The sequence below is a fragment of the Candida metapsilosis genome (assembly GCF_017655625.1).
Source record: "Candida metapsilosis strain BP57 chromosome Unknown scaffold1, whole genome shotgun sequence".
In the NCBI taxonomy this organism is placed as follows: domain Eukaryota; kingdom Fungi; phylum Ascomycota; class Pichiomycetes; order Serinales; family Debaryomycetaceae; genus Lodderomyces; species Lodderomyces metapsilosis.
The window spans coordinates 2,005,915-2,028,493 of NW_027138159.1; the positions used below are offsets into that span (position 1 = coordinate 2,005,915).

At 38.5% G+C, this 22,579-nt stretch overlaps 11 protein-coding genes across 11 annotated transcripts; 7 read left to right on the top strand and 4 right to left on the bottom strand. All coding sequences in view use genetic code 12, as the record gives it.

Annotated features, from left to right (window-relative positions):
* Window positions 1-73: 73 nt before the first annotated feature.
* MGM101 (Mgm101p) lies at window positions 74-889 on the top strand (the record flags this gene model as incomplete). The annotated part of the gene is made up of 1 exon (XM_067695311.1): window positions 74-889. The coding sequence occupies one exon, from the start codon at window positions 74-76 to the stop codon at window positions 887-889; it is 816 nt and encodes a 271-aa protein (XP_067550922.1).
* Window positions 890-963: 74 nt separating this feature from the next.
* Window positions 964-1,566, bottom strand: I9W82_000899 (uncharacterized protein; the record flags this gene model as incomplete). The annotated part of the gene is made up of 1 exon (XM_067695312.1): window positions 964-1,566. One exon carries the CDS (start codon window positions 1,564-1,566, stop codon window positions 964-966), a length of 603 nt encoding a protein of 200 aa, XP_067550923.1.
* A 270-nt stretch (window positions 1,567-1,836) lies between these two features.
* Window positions 1,837-2,373, top strand: TOM20 (Tom20p; the record flags this gene model as incomplete). The annotated part of the gene is made up of 1 exon (XM_067695315.1): window positions 1,837-2,373. The coding sequence occupies one exon, from the start codon at window positions 1,837-1,839 to the stop codon at window positions 2,371-2,373; it is 537 nt and encodes a 178-aa protein (XP_067550924.1).
* Window positions 2,374-2,669: 296 nt separating this feature from the next.
* EXG2 (glucan exo-1,3-beta-glucosidase) lies at window positions 2,670-4,064 on the top strand (the record flags this gene model as incomplete). The annotated part of the gene is made up of 1 exon (XM_067695316.1): window positions 2,670-4,064. The coding sequence occupies one exon, from the start codon at window positions 2,670-2,672 to the stop codon at window positions 4,062-4,064; it is 1,395 nt and encodes a 464-aa protein (XP_067550925.1).
* A 121-nt stretch (window positions 4,065-4,185) lies between these two features.
* On the top strand, window positions 4,186-5,265 carry HOM6 (homoserine dehydrogenase; the record flags this gene model as incomplete). The annotated part of the gene is made up of 1 exon (XM_067695317.1): window positions 4,186-5,265. The coding sequence occupies one exon, from the start codon at window positions 4,186-4,188 to the stop codon at window positions 5,263-5,265; it is 1,080 nt and encodes a 359-aa protein (XP_067550926.1).
* A 21-nt stretch (window positions 5,266-5,286) lies between these two features.
* IML1 (Iml1p) lies at window positions 5,287-9,657 on the bottom strand (the record flags this gene model as incomplete). Its single annotated transcript, XM_067695318.1, has 1 exon — window positions 5,287-9,657. The coding sequence occupies one exon, from the start codon at window positions 9,655-9,657 to the stop codon at window positions 5,287-5,289; it is 4,371 nt and encodes a 1,456-aa protein (XP_067550927.1).
* Window positions 9,658-9,735: 78 nt separating this feature from the next.
* Window positions 9,736-10,461, bottom strand: SNO1 (putative pyridoxal 5'-phosphate synthase; the record flags this gene model as incomplete). The annotated part of the gene is made up of 1 exon (XM_067695319.1): window positions 9,736-10,461. The coding sequence occupies one exon, from the start codon at window positions 10,459-10,461 to the stop codon at window positions 9,736-9,738; it is 726 nt and encodes a 241-aa protein (XP_067550928.1).
* Window positions 10,462-11,211: 750 nt separating this feature from the next.
* On the top strand, window positions 11,212-12,090 carry SNZ1 (pyridoxine biosynthesis protein; the record flags this gene model as incomplete). The annotated part of the gene is made up of 1 exon (XM_067695320.1): window positions 11,212-12,090. One exon carries the CDS (start codon window positions 11,212-11,214, stop codon window positions 12,088-12,090), a length of 879 nt encoding a protein of 292 aa, XP_067550929.1.
* Window positions 12,091-12,901: 811 nt separating this feature from the next.
* PUT4 (Put4p) lies at window positions 12,902-14,635 on the top strand (the record flags this gene model as incomplete). The annotated part of the gene is made up of 1 exon (XM_067695321.1): window positions 12,902-14,635. The coding sequence occupies one exon, from the start codon at window positions 12,902-12,904 to the stop codon at window positions 14,633-14,635; it is 1,734 nt and encodes a 577-aa protein (XP_067550930.1).
* Window positions 14,636-14,741: 106 nt separating this feature from the next.
* On the bottom strand, window positions 14,742-16,529 carry I9W82_000907 (DIP5; the record flags this gene model as incomplete). The annotated part of the gene is made up of 1 exon (XM_067695322.1): window positions 14,742-16,529. One exon carries the CDS (start codon window positions 16,527-16,529, stop codon window positions 14,742-14,744), a length of 1,788 nt encoding a protein of 595 aa, XP_067550931.1.
* Window positions 16,530-20,084: 3,555 nt separating this feature from the next.
* I9W82_000908 (DIP5) lies at window positions 20,085-21,863 on the top strand (the record flags this gene model as incomplete). Its single annotated transcript, XM_067695323.1, has 1 exon — window positions 20,085-21,863. One exon carries the CDS (start codon window positions 20,085-20,087, stop codon window positions 21,861-21,863), a length of 1,779 nt encoding a protein of 592 aa, XP_067550932.1.
* Between the last annotated feature and the right edge of the window lie 716 nt (window positions 21,864-22,579).

Consider the following 22,579-nt stretch of genomic DNA (forward strand, 5'->3'; position numbering starts at 1 on the left):
TTGTGTTTTCTGTTTGTCGCGACACTGGCGATGTTGAAACAAAAAAAATTAATCTCAGAAACCAAACATCACCATGTTCCATCTTATGAACTCAATGATGATAAACTCGTTAAAGCTAGGCTTTCAAGCTACACCAAGGGTCCTATGCTCACCCGTAAGGTCATACTCGCGTTATGTGAGAACTGTACCAAAAGCCGCATCTACAAAAGCTGCACCTAAAGCTGCAGCTATAACAGAAAAAGAAATAGAGACCCCACCGACGGAATCTCAAAAGTCTGCCACTTCCACTGCATCGTTTGCATTCCATGACGCTCCGCCTGAAACAAGATCCGTTTCCAACGTATCATCATCAAACAATATAATTGATTGGTCCGATTCTTATCATGGGTTAGGTTCGCAACCATTCTCCAAGGAGATTGCTGATATCTTATTATCACCAATTGAAGAACAAGACATTGAAATTAAACCTGATGGTCTTTTATATTTACCAGAAATCAAATATCGTCGAATTTTAAACAGGGCATTTGGTCCAGGTGGTTGGGGTTTAGTACCGCGTACTGAATCATTAGTTACCAAGTCACAAATCTCTCGTGAATATGGGTTAATTTGTCATGGAAGATTGGTAAGTATAGCTAGAGGTGAACAAGATTATTACGGTGGTGAAGAGAAAGTTACTACTGCTTTGGAAGGATGCAAGAGTAACGCGTTGATGAGGTGTTGTAAAGATTTGGGAATTGCTAGTGAGTTGTGGGATCCTGGGTTCATAAGGAAATGGAAGGCCAAGTATTGTGAAGAGGTGTTTGTTGAACATGTTGTGAATAAAAAGAAGAAGAAGTTGTGGAAGTTGAAGTCGAATAAAAAGATAGATTATCCCTATAAACAGGTGTAATAGAAGAAAATATTCTTTTATAAGAAGTTTATAAATAATGTACATAGTCTCCACAATGATAATGTGTTCCCCATTTATGGTTTGAAAATTCCACGTCCAACACCCAACTCCTCCACGGTTTGAGTAATTGGTCTTCTTTGCCAGATATCCCAGAACCCTTGTTGTGGTAAATCTTTGTTTTCATTAGCCAATTCATACTTGGCATCAGTAGTTGGACTACTTGTAGATTGTGCCCAGTATGCACGGTCAACAATGGTGGCCAATGAAGTACCTAAAGCACCCGTTATTATCTTATGTTTAGGTGGCATAGATCTAAAAGCAGCACTCAAAACCACCGTGTTGGCAGCAGTCAAACCCCAAAATGTATTCCAACAATCATTCTTTTCTCTTAAATTAGCCAATGATGATTGTACACCTTTGGCAACTGTGAGGAAAGTAACAACCGAGATTGGAATCTCCAATTTAAATGTCGTTCTTTTCCAAATGTACAAGAATGCATATGATCCAACTGTTGAATAGAAACCAAATTTGAATAATTGTCCAACTTCCTTACGAGTGTCAATTGGATGCCATTCTGGGTATCCCAAACCTTTACTGAAATTTGCTAATGGGTTTGGATATTTGTTTCTGGCTTCTGGAAGTGGTGTAACTTCGGCAAACTCTACTTGTTCCGACATTATTGAAAGTTGTGGGTGGATTTATATGAATTTCCTGGTAGGTTGACCCTTCGCTATTAGCTTTTTTTTCTCTGCGCCAATCAGATGGAAATTGTTTGTCAAAAAAAAAAAAATGTAAAATTGAATATGAAGCCAGAAAGTTGCCTTCTCACTTCCCTATTAGGAAGTCTAGATCCTCTACATGAAATTTTTTTCTTTCTTCGTCTCTTCAATTTTTGGCCGTTGTGTTCTGAATCAACTTTTCTTTTCAACCATTATAGAAAGTTACTAATGACATCATATCCCTCATCAATGAATAAAGCTTTAGCCGCAACAGCAGTCGTAGCCACAGCTTTAGCTGGATACGCCATATACTTCGACTACCAACGTAGGAATTCCAAGGAATTTAGAAAATCATTGAAAAAGAAAGCTGTCAAGCAACAAAAGCACAAGGAAAAAGTTGAAAAAGAAACTAAGGAGCTTAAATTGGAAACTGTTAAGAAGGCTCTTTTGGAAGATTTGAGAGCTAATCCAATTCCAACTGATTTGAATGAAAGAGAAGCATTCTTTATGGAACAAGTTGCAACTGGTGAACAAAAAGCCAAGGATAATTCTATAGACGCTGCCATTTGTTTCTACAAAGCATTAGCTGTTTACCCTAACCCAACTGATATCTTGGGGGTTTATCAAAAGACTGTACCAGAAGATGTTTACGAATTGGTTGTTATGATGATTGCTGTATATCCACCAGCTTCAGTGTCTAGTATCTTGAACAAGGGAGGACCTGCACCAGGTGAGACTAAACCTACCGAAGCTGACTTAGATTAGGGAGAATTAATCAAGAGGAGACATTACTACTACGTTTTCTTGTGGGATTTTTGTTTGCACTGTATATATATATATTCGTGATTCCTTTTTATACTTGAATAGATATAATGGGGAATTTGTTTAGATTGAATTACCTGGTGAAACAGGTGGTTAAATATTAGTAGCTGGGATCGGCATGAAGAATTTGGCATTCTTTATTCCGCGCGATTCAAAACTTTTCAACTGCAAAGCCACTGTCAATCAATTACAATCGTTTATTGAAGCTTTGCTTACGACATTAAGACTAGTTCTGTCTGATGAGACATTCGCTCTGTTATTTAATTCTTTCGCTTGTTGTTTCAATATTAGCTGGAGCACTATCCAATAGCACAGCCGACTTTCAATACAAAGGAGTGAGCATTGGTGGTTGGTTGGTTCTTGAACCATACATCACCCCATCACTTTTCAACGATACCTTATCAAACAACGAAACAGAAAAGGATCTTCCGGTTGATGAGTATCACTATTGCAAAAAATTAGGCCACGATGAAGCTTCCAAACGTTTGGAACATCATTGGAGTACATTCTATAATGAAACCGATTTCGAGGAAATTCGCAACCACGGATTAAATATGGTAAGGATCCCTATTGGTTATTGGTCCTTTAAAAAATTAGATAACGACCCATACGTCTCCGGTGCTCAAGAGTATCTTGATAAAGCGATTGAGTGGTGTACGAAACATGACTTGAAGGTGTTGATTGATTTGCACGGCGCACCAAATACTCAGAATGGTTTTGATAATTCTGGATTGAGAAATATTGGTTATCCTGGGTGGCAGAATAAAACGGAGTATGTCAACCATACTGTAGAGGTGTTGCAACAAATTTATGAAAAGTATGGAAGTGGTGATTATGCTGCTAATTACAACGATACAATTATAGGTATCGAGGTATTGAATGAACCCTTGGGTCCTAAATTGAACATGACTGATTTAAAAAAGTTTTATATTGACTCTTACAATGATGCAAGAGATATTCAGACGGTCAAGAACTCTATCTTATTCCACGATGCTTTTCAAGGTATTGGATATTGGGATGACTTTTTCAGCAAGGGCCAAGTCAAGTACCATAATCGCACACTCAATGATACTGCCAATTTTGAAAACATTGTAATTGATCATCACCATTACGAAGTTTTTGCCGATACTGTTGCAGATAACGTTACTCAACATTTAGAAAATATTCAAAACTATGCAGCATCAATAGGTAAAGAGAAGCACCCGGCAATTGTTGGAGAATGGTCTGCGGCATTAACGGACTGTGCTCCATGGCTTAACGGAATTGGATTAGGAACTAGGTACGAAGGTACAGCGCCATACGACAATAAACCAGCAGGTAAGTGCTCGGAAGTTACACGTAAACCTTCAAAATGGTCGAAAAAGCAAAAGAAAGACTATCGCAGATTTGTTGAGATGCAGCTTTATCAGTATGATGCTCATACCAGTGGCTGGATATATTGGTGTTGGAAAACTGAGGGGCAAGCTACCGAATGGGATTTCAGGGAATTGGCTAAATTGGAGATTATTCCGCAGCCATTGAATGATTACAAGTATATTAAGAATGGGAAAGATATAAGCAGTGGGAACATGATTGCTGCTGATGGCATTTTACAAAAGACAATGGTGGCACTCCTTGCTTGGTATATTTTATAGAAAATTGCAATTAGTAACTGGTAGCGTTGTGATGGACCATGTAGAGAGCTCTTTTTTTTTTTTTCAAAACTGTGGACACATTTAAGTCGACGCAAATCTCACTTCACAGCTTAAATAAAAGATGGGTAAATCAGTCAATGTTGCTATTATTGGATCCGGTGTGGTTGGATCTGCTTATATTAATCAATTGAAAAACTTAAAGACGAGCATCACTTTTAACGTTGTTTACTTGGCTAGATCTTCAAAAGAGGCACTCTACAATGATGACTACAAGCCAATTGATTTGGCTACATACAAAACAGCTCCTGCAAAGGCAATCTTGAGCTTGGATAAATTGGCTCAATACTTGAAAGATGCTCACAGGCCAACCATCCTAGTTGACAACACTTCCAACGAAGCAATTGCCAATAGCTATCCAACATTCATCAAGGAAGGAATTTCAATTGCAACCCCAAATAAAAAAGCATTTTCATCAGCTTTGAAAATCTGGAATGATATATTCTCCAGCGCTGAGCAAGATGGTGCCGGTTTGGTTTATCATGAATCAACCGTTGGTGCAGGATTGCCAATCATTGGCCCATTGAAAGACATTGTGCTTACTGGTGACAAAGTTGACACTATTGAAGGTATATTTTCCGGTACTTTATCCTACATATTCAATGAGTTTTCAAAACCTGAGAAATCAGATGTGCAATTCTCTGATATTGTCACCAAGGCTAAAAGTTTGGGATATACTGAACCAGACCCAAGAGATGACTTGAATGGATTGGATGTGGCTAGAAAAGTTACAATTCTTGCTAGAATTGCTGGTTTTGATGTTGAAAGCCCAACAAGCTTCCCAGTTGAGAGTTTGATTCCTAAACAATTGGAGAGTGTTGCAAGTGCCGATGAGTTCTTGCAAAAGTTGCCAGAATATGACGTAGAAATTCAAAAGGTGAAGGACGAAGCATTTGCAGATGGAAAAGTCTTGAGATTTGTTGGTAAAGTTGACCTTAAGAATGGAAAGGTTTCAGTTGAAATTGGAAAGTATCCATTTGATCACCCATTTGCATCTTTGAAAGGAAGTGATAATGTTGTCGCAATCAAGACAGAGAGGTATCCTAACCCACTCATTATTCAAGGTGCTGGTGCCGGTGCAGAAGTCACTGCTCATGGTGTTTTGGCTGACACTATTAAAATCGCGGAAAGAATTGCAAATTAGTATTTAGTTATGTATAGAAAGCTATGTAATTTGTGAAACAGACTGTTCCTGCCAACTGGATTTAGCATCACGGAATAGATCCCTCAAAAACTCTACATTTTGACATGCTGCTCGGAAATTTAACATCACTTTTTGCGAATCCAAATGGGTTAATCTTGAACTGCTCTCGTAATCTCCAGATGGGGATACAGAAGAATTAACTCTGTTCACATGCATGTTGTTTGGAGCTAAGAAGAAATCCCCGCTGTCCCTCAATTCAACGATATAAAATCCTGTTTGGTGTATAAATTGTGCGTATTGAAACGATGGTCTACCCCAACTGTAAGTGATATCTATATTATCCCGCATAAAGAAGGAAGTGGCTCGATTGTCAAGTAGAAAGTTCATCTTTTTCAAAAAGCACAAGTGATAGTAGTACCGGTTTGAGTTTAAAATACTAGGGTCAGCAAATTCCTCATCCGTCAATGGATCAACTGAAAGCTTGATATCAACAAATGAATGAAATGGACTCAATTTCGGAATCATGCACAATTCCTTCCAAGGAGTCTCGATCAATTTCAATCCGTGTCGTTCACATAACCGAGACCACGCCATGATTGTATCCTCTATAAATTTATTGGTTGTAGTAAGCCATTGAAGTCTGATGTGATAACAATGGTCAGGATTATGAACACGATCATAATGAACAGTTATCACCTCTGGTCTGTATGATTTTTTCAACGGGTCTACATCAAACTTGATCGCCTTGCTTAGGATAAACTTTTTGCTTCTTCGTCCACTAGAGTCTGTCATTGAGGACGCTTCGGAACCAATATTGTGTGCGGATATCACTTTAACAAGGCCTTCTTGTCCTTGTATCTTTGGTGAAGAAGTGGATTTTGATGTAATCGAACCCTCCTTCTTGTTTCCACTACTAAACCATGAGCCCCGGTTCACTTTATCTAATTTTTCAAAATACTCGTCCTCAAACTCGTAGAAATAGTAACCATCAATAAATCCATGTCTCAGTTCCACATGTTTGAAGAGCCCTTTAGTCAAGAGGTTTTGTCCGTAGTTTACTGCCGCTTCTCGTGAATCGATGTCTTCAAAACAGTCCACAAGCCATGTCACAAGTTCACTCCCAATAAAACACTGTAAATGCTTTTTGAAATGCCATGTTCTATCAACAAGTTTCAATCCTGATTGTGAGCTTTGTAGCTCCAGGGCCAATTCAGTCAATTTTATGCTCTTATTGAAACGCATATGCTCAGGGATCATCAATGTAGGTTGATTTCCAGTAATGTCATAATTCTCTGCTTCGTTCGATAAGAAATCGTAAAGGTTTCCGGTGTAGAAATTGACATCAGAAAACCGATCAGCAGTCTTGGGTTTACTTTGATCTTTCTTGTATTTACCTTTTTCAATTACAGCAATCAACTTTCTTAATCCTTCAACTCTAATCTCCTCTGCATTCAAATGCTCATTACTCAAATAGTATGCGTTTTTGGGAATTTCGGCCGGCATCACCACAAACTTCATTTTATGGAACTCCTTTTTGTCGTCTGATAATGCATCATCAAATCCTGCTAAAAACTGATCAAACTGATTCCAGTTATACTTTTGTGGGTATTGTACAAGTGCGTCTACTTGTGATGGTGAATAGTCGTCCGCATACCTTGTTCTGATTAAAGGAAAATATGGCTGAGATGCCCTCTGCCCAAGCGTAATTTTACTTTCCTCATCTTTAATTGTCTTTCGGTAAAGCTGGACATTCAAGTTCCCATTATAGTCACAAAATATACGATGAATTTCGTCATCCATCGACATGTAAATTCTAGATCCGAAATAATTGTTGTCTGGAAAGTATTTAATGATGGAGTCGGCGTTACCTGCTGGTTTTCTCTCCACTTCTGCCTTCTTCACACTATCACCATAGCAAATCTGAAACCCCGACATCAACCGTAACTGAATCATTTCTCTCATAAGCTCTGAAGTTGTCTGTAGTTCCAAGTAATTTTCACTATTCAAGTATACTGAATAATTCTGAAATGTGTATTTCAGTTGTAGCTCTTGTATACTAGGAAACACTTCTGTGGTGATTGGTAATGCTGCTGGTGCTTGAAATGATCTCCATTTTATTAATTTGCGTTGAATCTTATCTGGAAATAGATTACTCCACCGGCTGACAGTTGATTTTTGAAGAACATTATTCGTAATCTCTCTTGAAGGGTTTGCAATTACAATCCATAAAGAATTGTGTTCTGGTGTTTCCACAAATTCAGTTATGGATGAGAATTTATCTCTTGCCGTTAACTTTGACTCATTATATGAACGTGGCTTGTTATCCTTTTTGGAAAACAAAGTCTCAGCTTTTATTATTCGCGGTGACTGTGAGTCTTTTCTAAAAGTTTCAATTTGGTTACCTTGTACTGATCTTGGAACGTTCTTTAACAGTGCGGCTGGTGAGACTGGTGGCTTATCTTCACTAAATTTGTTGATGTTGTACAACGTTGATAGCGCAGACGTTTGTCCTGCGGATGGAGCCACAGTACCCACTGCAGCCGAGTTAGTTGTTAAACTGTTTGCTGGTAAAAGTGATGTCTTGTCATTGAAAATTAAGGAAAGTGTTGCTTTGGAGTCTTTGATGGATGGTGCTTTAAACTTCGGTTCAGGAATGTTGAACTCCATGTTAGACTTTTTCCTCCTCTGTATAGGCAGAAATATAGATTCATCATACTTTTCCATCGAATCAACTAAGGAATCGCCACTTTGTTTCAAATACAAACGTGATATACGTGCATCACTAGCTTCATTCTCCATAACACCCATCATTTGTAGTTCATATATCTTACACCTTGGTATCCATTGCGACGAAGAGTCATCCAGTTTCTCTTTGAAAAAGGAAATGTCGCACCATATGGGTACACAATAGCTAACTCTTCCGTCCTTGATAAATCGAAATAGTGGTGTCACGTGTAAAGGTGGTTGACTCAAACAAACAATGTCAAGACTCGTATCTATGCTTGACATTTTCTTGCTTGTCTCGCGAAGCAAACTATAGTCGACATCAAACAATCCTGTGCCTGGTGTGATGAGTATAAGATGATTAAGTGAATGCTTCAAATCTGTGTTTCTAAAGCGGTCATTAAACAGCACCAATGCCACATTAACAGCTTCTAAAAAGTTTGCCTTCACAGAGGGTAGCATCTGCCCCTCTAATATATAATTCGAGTCCTTTCCAGGATTAACCATGCAATCGCGTTTGAAATTTGCAAATTCAAGTCTTAAATTGGCCATGATCCGATCCCAGTGCACAATATTCACTTGGTCCACAACGACCCTATAGTAATCTCTTCGTTGTGAGGGACGCTCACCGGGGAGAAGGTTCGTCCATGGAACATTTGTAAGATCCATACTGGTGAACAACACAATTGTTATTGAATGATGAGTTCCTTTATCCCTCCAACGTCGAAATATCTTGGGAAACAAATTGTTTACCAACTTGTGAAACATGATTTCCCCATTCTCTTCAAAGTTCCACATTTCTCTTGCAAGTTGAATGAGGACGGTTAGTTTGGCGCTTTCGCTTCTGTATATTATCTTGGTTTCCTTGTTAATGTAGCCGGAAAACACCTTCTTTCCATTTTTGTACATGTAGCGAACAACGCCGGTTCTGCTGTTGAGGAAGGAAAGTCTTTGTTCTGTATAGCAGCATTTTCCAACCAAAGATGACGAAAATTGCCACATAGCATCTCTAGACAAATTTACATCCTTTATAAAGATTTCCATTGAGTCTATGGCAACGGCGTCCCAATTTGTGACACGTCGCACCAGAACAACACTCCTTGGTGCAAGGTCTAGTAATCTTTGAAAAGGATTTGACTGTAGCGATATTTGTGAATGTGATTGCGACTGTTGCTGTTTTGATCTAGCCTCAAGTGGTTTCAATTCGGGAGTTTCTTGATGCTCTCGAATATTTCGTTGAGTTAGTTTGAACACCAATTTCTTGGGCGAATTCGTATCTATACTCTGTAATTCGTAAATTTGGCCCGGTGCAACGCCTCCAGGAAACGCATTTGAATCTATTAGTACATCTTCGTGTGTTGTGCGGACTTCATGAAACCAGAGATTCAATTGAATAACTGTCTTGCTTTCCTCTGTGTTACTGCTTCTTCTTTGTATATTTGGCAACTCGGGCTTTTTTGGTTCAATATTGTGGTTGTTCAGGCGACTCACTACTATTGAGGCTCCAGCTGATTTATTGATTACCAGTTGACTGTTTGATTTTGACCCCACAGTTATTCTCGATTGGCCAGCACTCATGGGTGACATGGATGCTCTCGGTTGTAGTATTTCATTCCTCTCGTTGGAGCTTTTATTGGAAAGAGCGTTTGTCGATCTGGCATGTTGCATTGTACTGATGTGATGTATTTACAAATGTTTTATGATTTTGGTTTTTTTCACTCTCGTATGCAATTTATTATTTACTCTCTATAACACAAACTCGTCTATAAACCATTGATGGAATCTATTGTCATCTGAAAGCTCAGGATGAAATGAAGTGCCTAGTATCCTGCCTTGTCTTACAGCTACGATAAGCTCATTCTCTTTTCCATCATAGTTGTGCAATTTGTACAACACCTCCACTGGTGCTCTGTTGATATAAGTATTGTTAGATCTCACAATCTTATGTGGGGCGGATCCACTTCTCTCCCCATTGGTCAAAATCTTGGTCACAACTGGTGCACGTATAAAAACTGTGGGGAAGTCATTACACCCCGGTATGAATCCACTGAAATCCAACTTTCGCTCAAACGAGTCTAGTTGTCTGCCAAATGCATTTCTACTCACTTGAATGTCTAAGCCGCCCAAACACTTTTGATTCTCTACTGCATTTTCAATCTCCCTTGCGAGAAAGATCAAGCCTGCACAAGTGCCCCAAATGGACTTGGACTCATTGGAGACGAAATCATACAAATGTGGGAGCAAATTTGTTCTCTCTGCAATATAGGACATGGAGCTACTTTCACCACCTGGAATAACCAAAGAGTCACATTTGTCTAGATCTTCTTTAGTTCGAACTGCGATAACATTGATGGAATAACTGGAGTACTTTTCTTCATTCTGTTGAATGACTGCCTTAAAATAGTTGATGTGTTCTCTGAAAGCACCTTGAAGAGCAAGCACCCCAAGAGTGACTGGTTTTGTTATAGTCATTGCAGATGTTCTACTCAGTTGGTTGATGATGATTGATTTCAGTTTTTATTTTCAGGTGCTTTTTATTTGACTCGGTTTGAATTTTTTTTTCTTGGACCCCTCTTTTCTACCCTTTGTACAAAGATAAGAAGTAATGAGTTAAAAAGAAAGTGTCTGTGTTCGAGAGAGTGGCAGGTTTGTAGGTGTTCTTGCGAGTCTTGGCGGTTTTCGAAGTCCTATGCTGAAAAGTTGGAAATGGCACACAAAGATACCCAGACTCTCTAAGCGCATACAAAACGAGATTGTGCCGAGAATAGCGGGCATAGTGAAAGTACAATGAGTCGAGTTTGAGACACACACTAAAGGCCACAGAGAGACCACGCTGATGTCAGCTGCGCCTGTAGGGCCATTGTACGAGTACATCCAGTATCTCTTCTTCGTTGGCCATTGGTCTGATCACTCTTTTGGTGGGGTAAGTCTAGCTTTACCCAAAACTGAATCGTCAATAGCTTATCATCTTTCAAGAACATAAAAAAGCTTTCATAGAGTATTGATTTAAGCCCTCGAGAAGAAAAAGAGTCAAAAATTCTGAAAACTCGGGGGAAATGACTGATTTTATTCCTTTTGTGTCTTTTGTCTCAAAAATAACTTTTTCTATTATTTTCCAATTCATACAAAATCAATTTTGAATTTTTCACCGCTTATTTGAATATTTCTTTCCAGTGAAATACTACAGTCAGAACCAATTGAACACATACTAGCAAGCGCAAAATGTCTGATTTGAAAATTAAAGAAGGGTTAGCCAAGATGTTGAAAGGTGGGGTTATCATGGACGTTGTCAATTACGAACAAGCCAAGATTGCCGAAAAAGCAGGTGCATGTTCCGTCATGGCACTTGAAAGAATCCCTGCTGAAATGAGAAAGTCAAACCAAGTTTGCAGAATGTCAGATCCACACATGATCAAAGAAATTATGGAAAATGTACAAATACCGGTTATGGCTAAGGTCAGAATTGGCCACTTTGTTGAAGCTCAAATTTTGGAGGCTTTGAAGGTTGATTACATTGATGAAAGTGAGGTTTTAACTCCCGCTGATACTGTTGACCACATCGACAAGAACAAGTTCAATGTCCCATTTGTATGTGGTGCCAGAAACTTGGGTGAGGCTTTGAGAAGAATCAATGAAGGTGCTGCCATGATTAGATGCAAAGGTGAAGCTGGTACTGGTGATATTTCATCTGCTGTTGACCACATAAAGACAATTACAAAAGACATTCAAGAAGCCTGCAAGTTGAAAACTGAAGAGGAGAGAGCTGCCTTGGCTAAGGAATTGAGAGTACCAGTTGAATTGGTAAACACCGTTGTGGAATTAAAGAGATTACCAGTGGTCACTTTTGCTGCTGGTGGTGTTGCTACCCCAGCTGATGCTGCTTTGTTGATGCAATTGGGATGTGATGGTGTATTTGTTGGGTCTGGTATTTTCAAGTCACTGAACCCTGAGAAGCTTGCAACTGCTATCGTAAACGCTGTCACCCATTACGATGACCCAGTTAAGTTATTGGAATATTCAACTGACTTGGGTGAATTGATGCCAGGTATTTCAGTTGACTCTATCAAGGAGGGTGAAAAGTTGGAAAAGAGAGGTTGGTAAATAATCATTGAAGAAAGCTATGTAAAGTTTGCCCCCGCTCGTGCGATACTTGTTTATAGTGGTTCACTTTGTGTAAATCTTTAAACCTAATTTTCAACATTGAGGGTCGTAAAAGTAACTAGGTTCAACTTCTCTCTTATTGAGGAGCGAAACATGACTCCAGGGGTAAGCTTCAATTTGAAGAGGTTCCACCTCAAGAACGGAATTCAAAGGGCTTCTTGATAAAATGCTGCCCTTACTTCAGGTTAGATTATTCCATTTGCCCCACCTTTCACAACGTTAATACGTTCGAGATTGGGTCTATTCCGTGTACCTGCTATTCTCTGTAGCAAATATCGTTTGAGCAAAAATGCCAAGGCTATTGCCAGTTCCGTTTACCTAATCTGGAAATATTAGCGACTTTCGTGTAATATGTTTTTTACTGAAAGTGGTGGCTTAAAAACAGCATGGTTGTTATCGTGTGACTTATCTAATCTAAATGCAATTGTGAAAGGAAGCAAAAGGCATTTAAATTAAGAGTCTGCAACTTAGTTTAAAAAAATTCCGTTGCATCGGAGAGCACTAATGGAAGGGGCTGCGAAAATTGCGCTTTAATTAAGGTATCAGCAAAAATTCCGTTCGAAATATTTCAAATTCCGTTACATTATTCAACCAGGATCAATCCAGTTGTCAGCTCATAGCAAATCCATTAATCAAATGGGGACTAAAATGTGAAGCTGTGCGTTTCTTGCTAGTTTTAGCCTTCATTTAAATACTCCATGAAGTCTCCTGGTCAAAGTTGTGCAGGCTGCGAGTAATCGGAGAAGCAATCATGAAACTGTTCAGCAAGGAAAGTAGTGCTACTGTTGATATCGAGAGAGTATCGGATGCCGTTGAATCTGTTACATCTAAAAAGTTTAACCAACACAATGACTTTCATGATAGGATCGATATCTCCAAGCATGGAGAAACACAGAGAAGAATTACACCACGTCATGTTAGCTTAATGATTATCGGTCAGTCAATTGGTAGTGGATTGTTTCTTGGAGTAAGGACCCCCTTGAATAAGAGCGGCTCGCTATCTTTCTTTTTGGCCTTCACCATATGGGCCGTGTTTGTTGTTTATCCCTTGATGCAAGTCGTTGGTGTCATTTGTTGCTACTTGCCCATTAAAGGATCCTTCATTCATTATAGTGCCAGATACGTGGATCCTGCTCTTGGATTTGCTTCAAGTATCATCTACATATACACCTGCATGATGTTTGTTTGTCTTGAAGCTACAGCTGTTGCGCAAGTTATTGGGTTTTGGACAGATATCAATCCTGGTGCCTGGATTACCATTTGTATAGTAATCTATCCCTTAATTGGTATCTTTGGCTCAAACATATACGGAGAGGTAGAATTTTACTCGTCAATCTTGAAGTTGGTTTTGACCATGGGATTGATGCTTTTCTCACTCGTGTCAATGTGTGGTGGCAATCCACAACATAATGCCTATGGCTTTCAACATTGGAAAGAGGGAGGACTATTCAGAGAATATTTGGTTGATGGAAGCACTGGTAAATTCTTGGCGTGGTGGAGCTCGTTGCTTTGGGCAGCATTTGCAGCTGGTGGACCTGATGGTTTAGCCATGCTTGCTGGTGAAATCAAGCGTCCTAGGACAACCATGGCCAATGCTGCTAAGAGAACTTATATCAGAGTTTATGTCTTCTACGTTGGAGGAATGTTTTTCCTTTGTTGCATCGTTTCATCAATCAACCCTAAGCTAGTTGAACAATTACTGTCAGGCTCGACAACGTCAGCGGGATCCCCTTGGGTTATTGGAATAGAGGATGTTGGAGTTAAAGGTTTAGCTTCGGTGATCAATGCTGGTATAATGATGTCTGCTTTCTCGTGTGGAAATGCATTCTTTTACTGCTCAGCCAGATCGATTTACAGTGCTGCTTTGGGTGGTTACTTGCCTCGTTTTTTGGCCAAATGTTTACCTAATGGTGCTCCCATATATTGTGTTTTAATCACTTTTGCTGTATCTTTAATTTCTTATTTAAATGTCAACGAAAGTGGTGCAGTTGTGTTTAATTGGTTTGTTAATTTATGTGCAACTGGTTTGTTGTTGACCTACATTTGTATATGGTGGTCTTACTTTCAATTTAGAAAAGCTTGGGAACATCAGCATGGAACCAAAATGAAGCATCCTGAATATCCATATTTCTTGTGCCCTCGATGGATGCATCCATTTTTTACCTACTTGGGATTGGCTTTGACAGTATTGGTGGTGTTTTTTAATGGATTCTGGATCTTTTTCCCAGGTCAGTTCAATGTATCAAACTTGTTTACAAGCTACTTTGCCCCAGTGTTTTTCGTTTGTTTGTTGGTGTTTTGGAAAGTTGTCAAAAGAACTCATTTCAGGACCGCCGAGACTGCTGATATAATTAGTGGTAAGCAGCAGATTGATGACGAGGAGGAAGTCGAGGAAAGAGAATACGCGGCAAAACAAGCTGAGTATACAACTTCCGTATGGTACGTCAAAGCATGGAGGTGGTTCTACAACCTATGTTTTGGTTGAGAAATCTAGTATGTAATTAATATATGCGATTGATTTCCAAATGTTGTAAAGAGTGACTACTTAATGTTCTAAATACGTGTTAAAAAATAAGTACAAAATGGGAAACCTAAAAGATCCATCCCAAGAACTTCTCATAAAACCATTCTTTGTCGTACTTCTTACCTTCAGCATCCCTAACAGCTTTTCTTTCAGCGTCCTCAGCTTCATATTGTTCAAACTCAGCATCGATAACATCTCTAAAGGTGTCCAAGTCAACTTCGCTTGGAGATAACCACTTGGTCTTCTTCCAGAATTTATATCCAAAGTATAGGATAAAAAATACTGGAAGAATAATGTATCCCGTGATAAAACTCTTGTAGGTAAACGAGTTACCAAGAAACACGGTAAAGTTTTTGATAAGAATGACAAGCACACAAACACCCAAGCACACATAAGTGGCATATGGTTGTAAAGGTGAACGGTAAACTGTGTCCTTGTTTCTATCAAAACCTTGTGCTTTCAACGCCCTCATAAACCCAATGTGGAACGTGAGAATACATGCCCATGCAATCAAACCTGTTAATGAGACAACATTGACAAAGTAGTTGAAAACTTCAGCTGATCCAGAAGAAACATTCATGTATGCTAACAAACAAAACAAGAAGGACAAAAGAAGACCATAGTAAGGGACTCCCAATTTGTTAGTTTTGGTGAAAAACTTTGGAGCATAACCATCAGCAGCTAACGAATATATGGCTCTACTACAGACGTAGACATCTGAATTTGCGGCTGACATAACGAATAATAAAATGGCCGCATTGATGACGTGATCCAATCCACCGATCTTGGCATTCTTGATGGCAATGACGAAAGGTGAAGCACCAGCATTGGTTCCTGAAGCACCCAACAACAATGGGTCTTTAGCAGAAACACACATTCCAACAAACAAGATAGACAAGACGTAAAACACAAGGATACGGTATAAAGTCAATTTCACTGCCTTTGGGATTGCTCTTCTTGGGTTTCTGGTCTCACTGAAAGTAATTGCCACTAATTCAGTACCCAAGTATGCAAATACGGCTGTAACCAAGACTGCAACAAAGGAAACAAATCTTCCAGTGGATCCACCAATGTAAAGGTCTTTCGATGAGTCAGTATAGTGGATAAAGGCACCAGGGTCGTTCCAAAATCTGAATCCAATTCTATCATGAGTTGGACCACCACCCAATGCAATAACCCACAAACAAAGAATCAATCCTAGACATGTTACCACCTTTAACGAACTCAACCAAAACTCAATCTCACCAAAGAACCTGACTCCTAAAAGATTGATTGCCATGATAATAACGAGGAAAACCGTGATCCATACACCGGGGTTAACTCTGTCCCTATCAAGCCAATATTGCATGGTTAAAGCACCTGCCGTCAACTGATTAGCAGGCAAAATCAAATATTTGATCAAATAAGTATAACCACAAGCAAAGCCAAGTGCCTCGTCACAGTATCGTTTACCGTAGTTGGCAAACCCGTTCAAGGGCACCCAGCATGCGATTTCTCCCAATGCAGTCATGACGACATATACCACAAATCCAATTGCTCCATACGCCACTAAGATGGCACCAGGTCCAGCGGTCTTCAAAGCACTACCTGTACCAATCAATAAACCAGTACCCAAAGCTCCACCAAGAGCAATCATACTAACATGTCTTGAATCCAAAGCTTGTCTTAATCTATGACCCTCCTCTTGGTTAATAGCCAATGGGTCTGACTTTGCCACGTACAAGTCATACTCTACGGTATGTCTTGATACAACATTTTTTAACTCATCATCATTGGAAAAGGATGCAGTAACTTTCTCACTCTGGATGGAATGATCGTCGTCTCCTTTCGGTTTGTTATTACTTCCAAAAAGCATTTGAAGTAGTAGTAGTAGTAGTTTAGTAAGAAGAAAGAAAGTAGATGTGAGATTTTTTGTATAATTTTAGATGAATATATATAAATAAATAAAACAAAACAAAAAATTTATCTGACGATGACTAAAAAGAAAATGCGGAGGAAGAATAATGTATACATGTACGATGTGCTGAAATCAAATTCGTTTTTTTTTTGTTGAATACGTTAATACAATAGGTAACCGAAGCACAAATCTTATTCAACACAAACTGCTGCACTGTTTCACCCTCCAAAAATAGGATTGAAAATCAGGCGTCTATTTTGTTCAACTGGTATGAAAATTATTATGCTGCTTGGTCTAAGTTTAGACACAAAAACTCAATTAAAGTTTAGCTTTTGCGTAATTTACTCATTCCACGGAGAAATTTTCTACAAACAGTAATGACCGCGTGTCAATGGAAATTAAGCCTGGTTTTGAAGCAAGTGCCCACAAAAGGAGATAGTCCAGCAGATACCTACCTCCTTAATAGAGTGAATGCTTTGGCGAGAGGATAATAAATTCCCAAACTCTGTGAACAAGATCTCGTACCCAACAACAACAACAACAACAACAACAATAGAAACAGAACAAACTCGCAATGTTTGTGTGCCAAGAAAAAATTTATATATTAACATAGATAAAGAGAGACTGTTTTGTGATTTTATAACTCAGATTGCCGTATGAAACAGAATTTCAATATTTGTTATCAAAACTACATTTAGCATATTGCCATCATAGCCAAAGGGTGATAACATTGTGAAATATGTTGAACAGATTAACGAGCCAAGTGATTCTCTTTCGCTCTAAATTGAAACAGCCTAAAGTGGCCATTAGTTGTAAAAAAAAGGAAAAGAAAAGAAAAGGTCATTATCTCTACTAGACCAAAAACTTGCGATGACTATGACATCACACATTTGCTTGCGTATTCTTGATTTTTAAATAATAAAACTGGGCCAAGAATTCAACACTATCAAAGGGACTAATACATCACGCAGTTCAAGTCTTGTTGCATGATTAGCATAGCCTTTGACTATGAAGTGAACTATGCCAAAGCAAAAAAAAAAAATAAAAAGTTGATTGACATCAAAGCCAAGTAAAAAAAAATACTTTTGATAAAGGTACAGGAACTTCTTCAGGTGTTGCTGGTGCTTTAAAGGCTTTTTATTATGCATAATACCTGCTGATTACGCGCACTCTTTGTTTTCTATTTTTGACTTCCTGGGATGCAAGATGTGATCTGGGAATAGACTTTTGAATTTACTAAGCCCAGCTGATCTGTAAAAACGACTTATTCTTCCATGCACTACCCTTTGCCAGGTGTGTCCAATTTTAATAGTTGCACACGATGTTAAACTCTTTCTCACTTTTCATCTCCCCACATTCGTAGATCCTTTTTTTTTCCTCTCTAATCGGAGTCGATTCCCCTCAAAAAGCACATATCACAAAGCATACTGTATACATCCTGCATACACAGTGAAAATCAAAAGGCATTTTCGTTATATAAACTAAAAATCTTCAAATTGTAACTCTCTTTGAAACTATAAACAAATTTATTTCTTTTTCCAAACTCCGAAGTTTTTTTAAAACAAAATATTGAAAAATACAATGTAGATCATGCATATAATACACATTTTTTTAAAAAATTTGTAAGTGGTGGGGTAATATATATATTTAAATTTCTATTTTTAAACCCCATTTTAAACAGTCAACAATAGGATTTATAAGAGAAGGAAACGGTCAACATCCTGCTTAAGAATAGTTTACACAGTATCAAAATTAGCATGGACTCAAATTATGGCCCAGCTCCTATTCATCTAAATATAGATTTTTAGCTCTTCGGTTATTGAAGGCTAATATCGTTAAATACAATGCGCATATATAGAGTGCAGATTTTTTTTTTTTTTTTATTTTTGCAACCAAAGTCTTTTTCTCTAAAATTACAACGAAATGCAGATGTGCAATTGCACGTGTAGGTCAATTTGAATATGTTTTCCCAGTTGATCGAAATGTTTGGTTTCGGGGAGTGGATACGTAGAAATCCGGAATGAAACAGAGAGATTGCCCCGCGTTTCGTTCTTTTTTATAGGTTCCCCTCTTCAAGGATTCAGCTACCCAACAAAAGATTCTTGTTGAAGGGAGGGACATAATGTTCTCTGTATTGATAGAAACCCCTCGGCATATATAATGTTTGATATTCATGGATACACTCATGCTGACCTTCGAAAGCGACAACGTTATATAGAGTCTAGTGAGTACAATTATTCACAGCGTAGTTATGTGTCATTATGCATACCAGCTGATATCTCTCTTCCCACAGAATAAGATCTGGCCTGTGATTATAGGCCATCACCCAGTTAAGTGATAAAAAAACCTTTACGTGCGTCATACAGCATCAGTTTGGTACACAACAGTCAAAAGCAGAATTAAGCGATACCGGCCAAAGTGTAAACATTCCCTGCAAAGGAGGGGAGGTCGCCTAATTAGAAACAGATATTATTTAATATTATACCTCTCAATTCTCTGAAAATTGGCTTGGCAAAAGAGAAAAAGTAATACAACTCCGAGAAATGGGCAGATGGTGCAACTTTTCATAAAGTTACAAGTAATGAGGAGAAGCATTGAACTACACCTTTGAGTCTAATAGCGGAGATGTAAATATGAGAAAAAATTTGTAGCCTGCCCAACAGAAGAAATAAAAGAAAATAAGATTAAAGGTTGGAGGTGTGAAATAAACAGTACGACCATCAGCTTCTGTTTCTGCATCATGATATTTATCATTGGATAAGTTTTCTTCCTTGGGAATCAAAAGTTGGCCCACTTTTTTACACCAAGAACTCAACATTGCAAAAAAAAATTTTTCCTAAAAACTCCGCAGTTTCTTCACTCATCTGGAATATAACCATACGGCGTTTTTGATGGCCTTTTTATTTCTTAGTCTTTGATTATTTTCTTCACCGTTGATAGTAATAATTTTTGTATTACTTTTTTTTTCTTGGGGAATTCTAAATCTCATGTTTGTTGCAAACTTTAAAATCCCCCAAGGTTTGCAAATAGATATGGAGAAAGATAAGATAAATTGAATGAGTGTTTGTAACCAAGAAAAGCTGCCACTACTATGTTTTACCATAAAAAATGGTGCTCTTTGCACTGCCATTATTTTCAAGATACACCCACCTTGTGAAGATCCTACAGATCGGGAAAATTATCATGCATTTTGTAACATATTCCAGGATATTTTATTATTCACTTTCCAACTCTACTCAGCTCTTCAAGTCCGCAATATTATGAGAAATCCTCATCACAACATGAGGGGATAATCTATTATTTCACTGTGAAAAAGTTTCTTGACCCACTTTTGTAAGGCTCCAAAATAAGATTTCAAATTTTCTAGTTATCTGGCAACACAACAGCATATAATAATAATATCTTGGCTCTGAGAAATGTTTATTACTGCTAAACTATATATAAACTAGCAAACATTCACCCTCAACGACTTAGTCAAGGACATCTTTTACTTTCAACGTTAAACTACATATAATGACTGATAGTAATTCTATTGACCTGAATCGTGATACAGGCATTATGGAAAAGAACGTGGGGACTTTTGCCCAGGAAGGAGATTTGAAAAGTGTTGTGTCGAAACATACTGTTGATTATGATTTATTTGTCGCAAAATCCAACCCCCTTGCAATCACTCAAGCCGATGGTCATAAATTAAGACAAGCTTTGGATTCAAGGCATGTCAGTATGATTGCTCTTGGTGGAGCTTTGGGTACTGGTTTATTGATTGGTACAGGTAGTGCTTTGAAGACCGCTGGACCTGGTGCCATCTTAGTGGCATACGGTGCAATTGGATTGATTGTTTACATTGTTATGACTGCTTTGGGAGAGATTGCATGTTGGGTACCAATGAATGGGTTTGCCAACTACGGTAAAAGATATTGTGATGAAGCTCTTGGTTTTGCTTGTGGGTACATCTACTTGATCAAGTATTTGATTTTGCCTGCTAACCAATTGACTGCTGGTGCTTTAACCATGCAGTACTGGGTTCATCGAGATCGTATCAACCCTGGTGTGTGGATCACTATTTTCCTTGCTGTTATCATGGTTGTTAACTTTTTAGGAGTTCGGTTCTTTGGTGAAATTGAATTTTGGTTGAGTTCATTAAAGGTGTTGACTTGTTTGGGATTGATTTTCTGTTTATGGGTAATTGCATTAGGTGGTGGTCCAACTCATGATAGACCTGGATTTAGATTTTGGAAAGATCCTGGTGCGTTCATTGAATTTGCCGACTCATCTAAAGATCTTCTCATTACTGGCTCAACTGGAAGGTTTGTTTCATTCGTGGCGCTGTTGGTTACAGCCGTATTTGCTTACTTGGGTACCGAGTTAGTGGCAATCACTTTTGGAGAAACTAGGAACCCAAGAAGAGCTATCCCAAAGGCAGTCAAATTGACATTATACCGTATCCTTGTGTTTTACGTCTTGTCTATTTTATTTGTTGGAATGTGTGTCTCAGCTAGAGATCCATTGTTGTTAAGTGCTTCAGGAACCAATGCTGGTGCTTCACCTTTCGTCATTGCCATCAAGAATGCCAAGATCGGTGGATTGGACCATTTAATTAACGGATGTATCATGTTGTTTGTCTTATCGGCTGCAAATTCAGATGTCTATGTCTGTAGTAGAGCCTTGTACTCATTAGCTGCTGATGGTTATGCTCCAAAGTTCTTTACCAAAACTAACAAATTGGGAGTCCCATACTATGGTCTTCTTTTGTCCTTCTTGTTTTGTTTGTTAGCATACATGAATGTATCCTCTGGTTCAGCTGAAGTGTTTGTTTATCTTGTCAATGTTGTTTCATTAACTGGTTTGATTGCATGGTCATGTATCCTTTTGTTCCACATTGGGTTTATGAGGGCATTGAAAGCACAAGGTTTCGATAGAATGAAAGATACAGTCTACCGCTCACCTTTACAACCTTATGCGAGCTACGTCAGTCTTGCCGTTTGCTCACTCGTTATTTTGATCAAGAATTTCACCGTCTTTCTTGGTGATACATTCAGCTACCAGAATTTTATCACTGGTTATATTATTCTTCCAGTATTTTTTATCCTATACTTTGGATATAAATTCTGGAAGAAGACCAAGTGGTTATCCCCAAGCGAAGTTGACTTGGATACATTCAGAGATGTTATCGATGCTGAGTTTGAACAATATGAAGCTGAAAGAGCTGAAAGAAAAGCTGTTAGAGCAGCTGAGGGAAAGAAGTACGACAAAGAATGGTTCTATGAGAAGTTCTTGGGATGGATCTTTTAAAATATGCAGATAGTAGTTTAAGATAATTCTCTATGTGCATCATTTATGCGCGTAAAAATGTTTCTCATCGCGGTTGTAAATTTTGTAATTGTATGAACTTCACAAACATCGATATCATGGAAGATGTATTGAACGACCCACTAAAATCAATAGAAGATACCCTCAATAGCATATCTGAATTCTTCACAGTTGGTCCTACAAAGTACGGTGGTAGGGGCTGTTTTGCAAGATCAGCAATACCCAAAGGAACGCAAATACATTATTGTCCCACGCCTGTTGGTTCTTCCATCGCTAAGCCCTTTCGAAAAGAGGTCTGCACCTACTGCTTTAACTACAGCAATGGAGACCCCATGAAGACAAAACTTACCAAAGCTTTAAAAAGCAAAAAGGAAATCACTTCCCTTCATTTTTGCAGCAAAGAGTGTCTTAATAAATTTGTGGACCAAGATGCTCAAGAAATCTTACTCACTAACCTTTTATTAGTCGAGCAAAATTACTTACTGGGGCTAAAGAAACCAGAAGTTGATGCACTAGAACCAGTGGAGAATTTGGATGAGCAGATAGATTGTGAATGGGAGAGAGTGGAACAATGGGCTAGACAGATTGATTCAATGAGAGGGAGCAAAAGAATCAACTTCCTTCCTCGAATTGACGAGAGTGAATATCTTGAGATTAAATACATCGTCAATGTGCTATTTAATAAGTTCAAGATTAAA